The sequence below is a fragment of the Lissotriton helveticus genome, chromosome 10 (genome assembly GCF_964261635.1).
Source record: "Lissotriton helveticus chromosome 10, aLisHel1.1, whole genome shotgun sequence".
Classification (NCBI taxonomy): domain Eukaryota; kingdom Metazoa; phylum Chordata; class Amphibia; order Caudata; family Salamandridae; genus Lissotriton; species Lissotriton helveticus.
This window is the reverse complement of record NC_136071.1, coordinates 1,033,964,773-1,033,977,193: the sequence shown is the minus strand read 5'-3', so window position 1 is coordinate 1,033,977,193 and position 12,421 is coordinate 1,033,964,773. Positions and strand designations below refer to the sequence as shown.

The window sequence follows — 12,421 nt, the reverse complement described above, 5'->3', positions numbered from 1 at the left end:
GGCCCTGCAAAGGCCCTCTCCTGGTGGTTCTCATAAATGTCTGACAACAGCTGCGCTGTTAAGCCAGACCATAAAGAGGGTGATGAAGTGTGGAATTATAACGTTGTTAGTGACAAAGCAAAGAGAACAAAGTGCTTCATGGAACCTCGCAGAGGAACCTTGAGCAATATTCACATCTCCGACACAACCTGTAATGTCTCATCTGTGTCTTCCAGTAATAGTGGCCACAATCAACAATTCTGTAATTGCCAATAGTAATAGTAATAGTAATTTAGGTGCAGTGGCGTAAAAGGACCTTAAATCATAATTTCACTAGACTAAATGTACATATAAAAAAAAAATAAGGCAGTGGAAGAAGTGCCTATAGAACACTAGGTAATGCTGAAATGAAGATATCAAAAATTAGTTAAATAAACCAAACTTTTTCAAGCATGAATTTGTGTTAATTTATTTCCAGTCATATCTATTAGAGTCTGATCATAGAGCCTGAGATCATGCAGAACTGACAAAAGAGACACTTTCTCAGTAGTTGTCAGATTAGAAATGCTAGCTTGCCGTCAACAGTATATTTCATGCATTCTACAAGTACAAAAATCACAAAAGCAAATACAACCCCAGGTGAAAACGCCACTATCACACACTTTTAAACCCCCCAAGGCATAACACAATAAGCCTTCCTCCTTCTGCTAGATATTGATTGAAAAGGAGACGTCAGCCACCAAAGGATGCTCTGTTGTAAAGTACACTGGCATACAGGTCAAAAACAGTGATTAAAGATAATTCATTTTCTCAAGGAGGGAAGATTTTTATTGCCTGTGGCCACGTACTTTGAGGGTCATCGGGATCCGAACTCCTCAGAAAGGGGCAGACTTTTCTTTTAAGAAAAACGGATATTTTTTATGGTTCATTTTTGGCAAACAGGGAAAACCCACGGCCCTTTCTTCATATTAATTTGGGATCAGTCGGCTATACTAGAATAGAAGATAACACATTCATATAAACTGAGAGCAGCGCAGAATAATGAACAGATATCTCAGGAATCGTAAATAAAGTTAGCATAGCTCGCATCCCTCAGTAAGCATTATTTTCCTATTTTTTTCTTCTGGCGTGGTTGAATTATTTGGCCTTGACTCTGTTCATTCTTTACATTCCTTTAATCCCTTTCCTTTCTGTTATCGCCATTAACAGATGACGATGGCCTTGGCATCAGCATCATTGGAATGGGGGTTGGCGCCGACGCAGGCCTTGAAAAGCTGGGAATATTTGTCAAGACGGTGACAGATGGCGGAGCGGCCCAGAAAGATGGCAGGTAAACGCGCTTTCTAATATCTCACTTACAGAAGCAATTGCCAGACTGTAACAAGAAGCTGTTTTGTGACAGTTTAGGTGTTGGGCTCGAGCATAAAACCACAAGTCGTTTCACAGGAAATTGTCATAAAAAGCGTTCACATTAACGTGGTAATTTAGATAAAGAGGCTAGCGTACAATTGCAACCCTAATGTAATTTGTGGTCGTTTTTCCACCAGTAGCTTCCAGGACCGGGGTGTAAATTACACACACTTCTGTGTTTGCAAAGAATGTTCCCCCCCCGGTTTTAACTAGGGGCAGGGGTAATTTCCTTTACAAAACACGCCCTTAATGATAACATTCTGGGCGTGCGTATATTTTGCCCACTTATTTTATATCTAGGTGTAAACGGCATGCGCGAAACGGCATGCGCGAAAACACCAGACCCCACCCCGCCCCTCCCTCGCTTCGCCCACCCCAACATTCAGCGTGCCGGTGATATTTGCACCCTTTTTAGGTTTCGAACTGGCGAAAGGAGCACGAAGTGCTTCGCCCAGGCCGAAAACTTTTGTAAACAGTATGGATGTTCGGCACCGCCTCTGTTTCTCATTGGCTAGCTCCATAAATGGACGCTAGCCATTGGCAAACAGATGCGTCCGTCAAATCCCGAGGCGATTGGTGGGCGTTCCGGCAATGTTTTTCTCATCCTGCCCCTTTACCACGTCATGCGGCAGTGGGCGGATGTTATTATTTTTTTTTTGGGCGCCATGTTTTTCTCATTTGGAATTGGCTTTTGCAGGAGTCGGCTGGAGCGCCGGAGGAAGTCCAGGTGAGTGCTTGCTGTTTAGTGTTTTTTACTTTTACGGGGAGGTATCCCAGTTTCCTGCACTGGCCTACACGCATGTGCTCGTTCCTGCCCGCCGTTCGTGTTCCCGCCCCCCTCCCGCTCCTCCCACCTCCCTCCGCCCGCAGCTCTCCTCTGTCATGGAGTTAGAGGGGGCTTGGTGACTTTTGGCAGACTCCTCCCAGGCCCCGCTGCAGTGACTCACAGGCAGGAAAGAGCCCGCAGCCACGGTTTTAAGAGCAGTCTGGAGCAGGGGCCGTAGAGACAGGACAGGAGGCAGAGAGCAGCGCCGGTCCGCACAGAGAACCCAGGAGACCAACCATGGCAGCCCTCCCCGCGGCTCTCCTCGCCCTGTGCCTCCGCCCGCGTTATTACCATCCGCCGCACATTTCTGCAAACCAGCCAGTCAGAAGTTCTCCCCATTAACCCCGCCCCTAGCTGATTCTGATTGTATCAAACGGGGAGGGAATGATAAACCGAGCACGACATTAACGGGACACCAATCATAGAGCTGAAAGGCGGGGCTAAGGGCCACTAAGGCGGGGCTGTTGAAAAGAGCGACGGTGACATCAGAGACGCATGTTTCTTAAAGTGCCCAGTAGCTCTATATATTTGGGTGTCTATTCGGTTTATTAGTGGCTATGTGAATGAGACCGCGGGGTAGATCTCACAATAGGTACAGCCGCAGTTTCAGCAGGACCCGGGTGGCGATTCATGGAGTGATAGGCTAGCACTGCTCAACGCACCTATACTGCACTGCTCATTTGACGTCGCTTCACTGATACAGCCGGACAGTAGTGCTGTGCTGCACAGCACAGTTCCTCGGATACCTTACAATTACAACACACCACACTTCACGACGCTTAACACTCGAGTGTACCCGACACCACTGGCATAACTGCACTTTATTTCTCAGAAGTGGACTGTATACTTTTGCACTCAATCCAAACAAATATTAAAGGATGATCTTGTTTACCCATTTAATATTCACGCAGATTAGTGGCGTTCGAAAGCTGTGCCAACCTGACAGGCAGGAAAAGCATCAGAGAAAGCTTCCACGCACAGACCAACAATTTGCGATCTCGTTATACTGCAAGCCACAATTTATTCACACATCTTTGATAGTGTTGGGCATATCCATTTCTTTAATAACTCCAAGCCCTCCCTTTTCAGTAGTACAATGTGTTTGCGTCACTCTGTGTACTGGCGCTGAGGGGTGAGAGGGGGCGGCTCCCAGGCTAAAGCTGCCGGACACCCTGCTGCTCTAAGCGCAATGCGATTTCAACTTTCACTTTTAGAAATGTAACCTCTTAACTCTCAACACAGGTTGGTAAATGGCAGTACAGTACTCTAGATTCATGGCAGCCTCAGTACTTCTGCCATTGGACGGGTGTGCCTGCACCTGTAGTGTCAGCCGTTGGCAATGTAAATAACAATGCCATTTATTTATAAGTTAAAAAAAAAATGTCATGAGCAATGCCAATAGCTCGAACTTTTCCAAAGGCGAAACCATTGCATTGTAAATGCTTGTTAAACCTTTGTTCACGTAATGGGGAATAACATTGTTTTTGCTCCTGTATTGTTGCTGTTTTGTGTATGTTTATTAGTCCAAACGCTAGTTTGCATAGGCAGTTAGCCAGTTACCATGAACACATTTGTTTGAGGTACTGATGCCTCGTAATATTTTTTCTGTAATATCAGTCACCAGTTAAAGAGAAACACTTTCATAATATTATTGTGCCTCTGGGGTATTGCAGATAAATAAATAAAATCATTGTTATCTTTCTACCAGTTTCAAAGGATCGGTGCACATTTCTTAGAAAAAAAAGCATTTTATTTCATTCCTTTAAATGGTGATTAAACTCAGTTCTATAAAAACGGTGTAAATGCTTGTGGATTACGCGCATTTTGTTAAACCGTGACTCTACTGTTTGTGGGGCACCGTTGGTGCACTTTTACCCCACTCGGGGCGGCTGCTATTCGGAAGGTGCAATCATCTCTTTCCTGCTCGCCAACCGGTCCAGTGGAAATCCGTCACGGATTCCTATTGTGAATGTGACCGCTGTGGATCACATGAATCAGAATTCCCCTTGGTTTGCAACTATTCCCACGAAACCATTCAATTAGCGCTGTTTAGGGAGGCCTGAAGCCACGCTGTGTGGGGCGCGTGCGGCCCATGCCCAGTGAAAGCCCGGGCCAAGGACGGGCCCATCTGCGCCTGTCCACAACTAATCGAGGCTGGGCTGGGCCCCGGCACCCCTCTAACATCTGCCATCATACCGTGGTGAGTGAACTCTCAAACCACCTAGATATTGGCAAGTGCTTGTTGCACACTTTTCTTTGCCATCTGCTTGCTTCTTAGCTGTGATCCTCAGCCTGGAGTGAGATTGACTGTTTCTTCCACCCTATCATTGGGGACTTGGACTTTGAGCCAATGGTTTGAACCTCCTAAGCCATCACCAAGTGACTGTTGCATTATTTTCACCAGCTAAGGGGTGCTACTTGCTTCATCTTTTTTATGGCTGTTTATGCTGTTCAGTGTCGTATCGTCGATCCCACAGATGTACAGGAGAAAGGTAAGAGTCCAGATGCCTTTATTGAATATAATATGCTGTCCACGTGCCCACGCACGTCTGCACACTTTGATCCCTTATCCTTGAATGACCCCTCCCACACGCTTGACCAGATGTGATGTCGGGTTCCATCAGTGTCCACTTCGTGTCCTTCAGGGTCCTTGTTCCCTGCCGTCAGGTCACTACATCCAGTAATTGTTTTATTTTATAATCTAGGTCAATAATTCCTTTGCCGTCTTCTTTTGTACTCACTCCAGCTAGTAAATATAACCTCCTTCAAGCTTCCTTGTAAGACGCCTCCCCCGACGCCTCCCAGTCTGGATTCCGCAGCAACCACAGCACCAAGACCGCTCTCCTCGCCGCCACTGACGACATTTGATTGCTACTCGACCAGGGACACACCGTGGCCCTCATCCTCCTAGACCTCTCTGCAGCCATCGACACCGACTCCCATCGCACCCCAGCAGCCAGACTTCACGACGCAGGGATACAAGGAACCGACCTCGACTGGATCCGATCCTTTCTCTCTGACAGAACCCAGAGGATCAGACTCCCCCTTCCTCTCCGAACCTACTGTTATCAACTGCGGAGTACCCCAAGGCTTATCACTCAGCCCCACGCTCTTCAACGTCTACATGTCCAACATCGCCGCCATCGTCAGACAGCCTGGGATCAGCATTGTATCCTACGCCGACGACACCCAGCTCATTCTCTCACTCAAAAAGAATCCAGAAGACACCAGAATCTGCTTCCAGGAAGGAATGAAGAATGTGGCAGCCTGGATGAAAGACAGCTGCCTGAGCTCAACTCAGACAAGACCGAGGTCCTCATCCTCAGATCCTGCAACTCCGCCTGGGACAACACCTGGTGGTTCTTGGCCCTCGGGAATCCACCCACTCCCACCGACCACGAACGCAACCTCGGCATCATCCTCGACTCCCCCCTCTCCATTTATTTTTCTTCTGAGTTTTATATAGCGCAAACTAGACCTGAACCGAATCATGTATCAGAGCGCTTTACTCAGCACTAGTTACGTTACATGAGGACACACATTCATTTTTGTTAGGCACAGGGAGATTAAGTGATTGGCCCAGAATCACAGGATGTTTGGCGTCGTTACCGAGACTCGAACCCAGGTCCGAGGTCGAATGCCCTAGCCGTTAAGCCAACTCCGCTGAACCACCATATCAACGCCATCGCCTCCACTAACTTCAACTGCGTGCACATCCTCCGCAAAACCTTCAAGTGGATCCCCTGACTGCAGAAAGACTGTCACCCACGCACTCATAACCAGCAGACTGGACTACTGCAATGCCCTGTACGCCGGAATCAACAAAACCCTACTACACAGACTTGAGACCATCCAGAACACCGCTGCCAGACTGGTCCTCGGAACACTGTGTCACGAACACAGGACCCAACACCTGCAAGACCTCCACTAGCTCCCCATCGAGAAAAGGGTCACCTTCAAACTCCTCACCAATGCCTACAAATCCCTTCACAACATCGGACCCAAATACCTCAACAAGAGAGTATCCTTCCATGTACCCAAGAGTAACCTCCGCTCTGCCGACCTCACACTGGCAGACGTCCCCCGCATCCGCAGAAACAGGACGGGCAGGCGAGCCTTCTTCTATATCACAGCCATGACCTTGAACAAGTTCCCAGTGAACATCAGATGCTCTCCAACCCTGAACACCTTCAGGAAGGACCTCAAGACCTGGCTCTTCGACTGATCCGGAGCTGCCCCCCCCGAGCGCCTTGAGACGGATGTACGTTGTGACAACGCATGCTTTTACTACGCATGCCTTTACAACGCAGGTCTTTCAACGCAAGGCGTTGCAACGACTTGCGTTGGGGGGTGCTGGATAGTGAATATATGAAAGTGAACTATTCCAACTCCAGTCCCCGAGGATAGTAGGGACGGTGTTGGATAGTAAATTAAACTATTACCTATCCTAGAGCACCCCGCCAGCGCAATTCGTTGTAATGACTTGAGTTGAAAAACCTGCGTTGTAAAGGCACTGCGTGGTAAAAGTAGCGCCCTTGAGACACTCACAGGTGAGTAGTGCGCTATAGAAATCCCTGATTGCTTGATTGATTGAATTTATTTGGGTTTCTTGGGCTAATTTCCCAGTGAACAGAATATGTTATTGCACCCACTGTCAGGCAGGCTACTGGAAGTGTTTTTTCATTGATTTCTTTGCCCAATTTGCACATGGTAAGGCTCATTGCAGGGTGAGGAGATGAAACATTATTATAAATTGGCCCAGCTGCTCCTTTCTGTTATACATATATTATACCTTATGTGTACCATGAACAGTAGGGCCTTCAACCTTCCTTTTCTTATTGATCTGTGCCAACCCCACCTAGTAGACATTTTTGTCTAGTATTCACCTCCGCAGTAGTGGTCAATGATGGGCAAGATAAAAAGCCCTAGATATTTGACCCACATGTTCACCCCCAGCCAAGTCCACTTCTATAGATAAGATGCTCTACAGGGCTTTGGGGGTGCTCAGCACGGAGATAGCACTTACTGAACGTCGACTTTCCCCCAGAAAGACTGTATCCTGAGCTGAGTGCTGAGTGCTTTCTCAGTAGATTGTTGTCCTTCTCAAGAGCAATTACCATATCCTGAAGATCCATCACAGCACGAACCTCTAGTAACTATGGCACGCAAACTCGGGCCTTCGAGCACCAGCCCAGTAAGAAAGCCATTGGGGCATTCAAAAAGAGAAAGGCATGCATCGCCCTAAACCAACATAGGCGACTCTTTAATACCCAGCAAGCCCTCACATTCTGTTGTGACTCCAATTGAGCTCCATGCTAGTGAAAATTATCCAGGCTCCCAAGGATAAATCTTCCACCAGCGTCATGCCCATACGTTGTTATCTTAAGTAGAGTCCCGACGTTGCATGATGACCAGAAAGAGGCTTATGATGTGTTTGTTTAATAAAAAACTAAGGCTGGCTTGTAAAGGCCAAAGGCGCCCCATTGTCACAGGCACATAATATCTTGTTCACCCGGTGGGTAGCATGGTTAGGGCCTGGCAGAGTAGACCGTAAAGGACACTGTATAATTTTGTTACTTTAGGTTTCCTTCACTGGCCCACCTAGTATTGTCTGGTAGGGCAAGCAGTGTCCATGAGTCAAAAAGCCGCATTGATTCACTTTCTTTGGTGTATTTTTATGGACCGGCGACCGGCCCCACTGTAATTAGCCATCAGCAGCTACAGTGGTCTAACTCTATTTTTGCCTGTTCATGTCCCCTTCTAGGTAGAGCTGGTGTCACCTATGCAATTTCTACCTGTAATCGGTATGCGCCCCTAGATTGACTCCCTAGAGGTAAGCAGCAGTAGACGTCCCCCAAACACCAGTTTCCCAAAGAGACACTCTATTGTTTGCTAATATAAAGGACAGTTTTTTTTTTAACAAGGTTGGGTGAGTGAAAGGTTTAACTCAACATGCAAACAAGCTAAATGCAAATTGGTTAAGCCAGTGAAGTCGCAGGATAGATACGTGATTTTGATTGCCAGGGACAGTTATAAAAAGGTCCTGTTGGATGCAAAGAAGATGGGGAAAGGGAAAAATGGGAGGGAGTCCTTGAGGTAGTAAGACCTAAATACTTTGGTTCCTTTTGGAACATAGTGTGGTCCTCAAAACGGGATGGATCATGCTCAATTGATTCTGTATCCCAACCTGAGATGGGGTCACACATTTCTCCACCCTTTATACAGAGGGCAGGGACAGGATGTCCCCCCTCTCTGGGAAGAGCCTATCTGAGGCCCCAAGTAAGCCATGTAGTACCGGTGTAAATGAAAACACAAGCTTTGTGGCTGGTCTCTCACTGAACCTCAGGAACTGCAAAAACCTTAGGAGGGATCATCCCTAATAAAGGGGCCTTGATAAAATCCCTGGTGATGTGTTTTTGAGTGAGCCTGGACTTTGGAGTGTCCACTTTTCAATAGTATTTACTGCAATCATGACGAGGGCCCCAATCCTGGACTGGGGCCGAAATCATTCTCACATACAAAAAAAGGCTCACAGGATTCCCCTCCCAACTATCAACCCATAGGCCTCATTGACAGTGCGTAAAAGCTTTTTAGCAGAGTAATCCTTTCTAGATTGCAGGAATTTATGATCCTCAATGAAGTTCTGACCCCAGTGCAAGCAGAATTCAGGGAAACAGTCAGTACTATTGGCCAGGTATTTAGACTCCAACTGTTGTACTTGAAACTATTACCCTGGACAAGGGTCGACTCTGTCAAATTTTTCGACCTCCTCTCAGCCTTTGACCTTGTCCCTAGAAAAACATTGTGGAGGGTCTTTGCCGAGATCTCTGGTCACTTGCTAGAGATCATAGAGGGACTAAATACCGACAACTACGCGCAACTGAGATGTGATAGTGCAGGGGAGTTGACTGATCCCATTGCACTGAATAGAGGGATGAAGCAAGGGTGTGTCATTACACCGATTCTATTTTCCGTTGTATATCAATGATCTTGTTGACCATCCTGAGTTGTGTGTCATCGAAGCACCCAAGCTGGAAAACCAGAGTGTACCTGCACTTATGTTTGCAGATGATACCCTATTTCTCTCTAAATCTCTATAGGGCCTCCAGAGGTTGCTGGATCAATTCAACATTTTCTGTTGAGAGATGGTTTTAGAGATCAACATGAACAAGCTGAAATATATGGTCTTGAACCCAGGGTGCCTAAATTGGGTAAATCCTATGCTAGCAGGGATCTCTCCTGAACGAGTGCGCACTATTGATTATTTGGGCCTGAATCTAACTGTACACCTAAGGTGAAATTCACATGTTATGTGTTGTAGACTAAAATTAGAGCAAGTAGCGGGAGGTATCATTAAGAAGCCGTGACAATCTCAGTTTCACCCAATCCAGCCAGACCTAGAAATATACAATTCACAAGCCCTAGGGATGGCATGATATGGAGCAGAACTGAGGGGACACCTTCATGTGATCCCCCTCACAGCTGTAGAAAAATGCTTTTGCAGCAGTTGATTGGGCTTCTTGTAAGCTCTCCCCTTCTTCCGCTCACGTTAGACCTTGGACTGAGGTCGGTCAATGTCAAGGTAGGGTTGCGTCCCTTACTCTATTGGAGAAGAGCCTGGCCCACCCCAGAGCTCTCCTCATTCCGTGAAGGTCTGGAGAAAATAGTGTCTGTAGGAGAGTAGGGTCTGCTATCCTATGGTCACCCCAATTTTTGCTTTTTGCTTCACTGGTTTTCGACTTAATGTGGCTGTGGGCCTGCTAATCAGACCCACGGCCTGCTGTTCTCTCTCTAAATTCGCACACATGTACTATAGGTACATAACCAATTTGGTACTGGACACCTTGTCAGCCCCTATACAGTGCACTATAGGTGCCATGGGCAGAGGTGCATCCAAGGCCTGCCAGGGGCTGCAGCATATCTTTTGCCACCCCTGGCTGGTACTTAAATCGACACAACTGGCTGTTCACACAGCTGGGGCAAGGTGGTGTAATCACCCCTTGCTTAGATATAGTATACCTATGTCTAAACCTATATCTGGACACATATATACCTATCAGCCACTCCTATAGCAGGCCCTAACAATCCTGGAGGCAGAGTGCTTGGTTTTATGTGAGATAGTGCTCTGGCATGAGCTGAGCCTGTCTGCAGCTTGCGGGACCATTTCCCTATAGCTGTTCCAGTGATACTGCCATACCATATACTCTTAAGTGCATTATAATCCTCGTGGTTAATGCTAACTGTGGTTTGGCTTTATCAAAACATGTTGTGTTTGGTGTCATACATTTTGGAATACTACCCCCTCGCCAGTTCTGGCGTCGGGGGTAGCATTCTACCCTTCTAGAGGGAGAAGACATGTTACTTACTGCAAATGCGGTTAATCCTAACCAGAGCCCCAGCATCACAAAATGGATGCTGCTGCCACAGACACAGGTCTGCCCTCCTGCTGCTGACCAAAAGTCGACAGAGGAGGCTTGATCAAAGGATCTCCTGTCACAGGGAGGTGTCACACCACCCCAGACAGGAGATAGTGGATTGTAGCAGGGAGGGTTGAATGAAACTAGACACTGCCTGGGGCACACAAGGTGTCACTGGGCAGATTCCAGTCAAACTGGTTCTGGGGTACTCCAGCCCCAGTCTTGGCGGCAAACTGGACAAAGGAAAGGGGTGTAACCACCCCCTTCCTGGGTCCCACCCATAGGAGGGACCTAGCAGGTAATCCAGCCCCCAGATTTGGAATATAGGTGGGAGCAGTGCCAATGCACATCAGATTATCCTGACTGAAACTTATGAAACGAAACTCTGGTCCCTTCGACATCCTACTCGACGTAGAAGACTGAAGAATCTCCCTTGTGGTCAAGGAGTGACCACCCTGTGCAAACAGGCACCATCCAGCACCTCGACGTTTGCTTTGTTGCAGTTCCCGCCGGAACTCGAGCGACAGAGATTGACAAGAGCCAGCTTTCCTGACTTCCAACAGCCCGATCCACAGTCCATGCAGAGCTGGGACCCGTGGAGGCGACCTGAAGCGTGGGAGCGGCCATCTTGAAGTAACTACGAAGCACTGATCGTGCAGCACCCGAGGCTCCCTCGAAGCTGTGCATTAGAGCGTGAGAAGCTCCAGCCCCGAGCAGCTTTTGCACTGAAGCTCATTCCTCTACACTTGACGAGTGCTGCGTGGGGCCCTTCTGCATTTTCCTGCTTGACGCGTTGGTCCGGTCGCTTGCCCGTTGGCTAGTGGCCCCTGAACCGACGAACCTTTGAATTTGAACAGCTGATCTGGTTGCTCCGGATTGGCCCTCGCTCCCCTGAAAAGGAGCACCCGCTTTGACCTTGCTGGTCCGAGTGCAACGCCTTCTTCGAATCCTGCGTGGGTTGCCCTTGCCAAGGCTTGTTGACTTCGATCCGGAAGCCAACACCGCCGAAAGCGAGAGCCTTTGTGGGACAGCTCGTGATCCACTCCAGGACATCCTCGGTGCCCCAGAGTCCACGTGGCAGCGGAGACAAGGCACCCGTCATCAACCTGAATGCGCCCGACATCGCCTGGTTCCTTCCTGGTTCCTTCCTGGTCACTGGTTAGTGACCCAGACTCTGTCCCCTCTGCTTTCAGGTACCCTTCAACTTCGATCCACCCTTGGATCGCACCGGACACTTCTCTTCTGGACGCCTGCAGCATCTTCATCCTCAGGCACCATCGAACTGCGTGACGAAACCCGACACAGGTTGGCACCTGTGCACCTGCGTCCTGTGGGTGAGGTAACTTACTAGTGCCGGTGTTCCCACACTGGTACACACCTCTAGGGCCTAAGTCTAAAGTTTGGTAGTCCTAGTCCAGTCGGAAGACTCCTTTTGCAATAACATTGTAACTTTTACGCACCATTGACTTTACATTGGTGAAAGCCGTGCTTCCCGCACTGCACCCGAATCCCGCGGGCTACTCCCGTCCTAACTGCTGTTAGTCCAGTGTAGTCCCAGCAATTCACAAGGCCCTAGGCCTTATCCCCGATCGGTTAGTGATTGTTATACCACTTTATTGATATATGGTTTGAGTGGCCACTGGCCTCATCCAAAACGTGCAACTTGTCTATGTTATACTGTGCTTTTATTTAAACGCTTGTGCTTCATTGCTCATAAAGAGTAGTGGGGATTATTCTAAGAATAAATACATATATTTTTAATAATATATAACTTGTGTGGTGTCCTTTC

General features: G+C 47.9%; 1 protein-coding gene across 4 annotated transcripts in view; it reads left to right on the top strand.

Annotated features, from left to right (window-relative positions):
* Positions 1-12,421, top strand: part of PPP1R9A (protein phosphatase 1 regulatory subunit 9A) — a 778,883-nt gene that overhangs the window by 366,684 nt on the left and 399,778 nt on the right. For all 4 annotated transcript variants that reach the window (XM_078663735.1, XM_078663734.1, XM_078663733.1 and 1 more), the window contains exon 4: positions 1,189-1,309. In XM_078663735.1, coding sequence (XP_078519861.1) covers positions 1,189-1,309 — 121 coding nt within the window. The remainder of the gene's footprint in view (positions 1-1,188; positions 1,310-12,421) is intronic.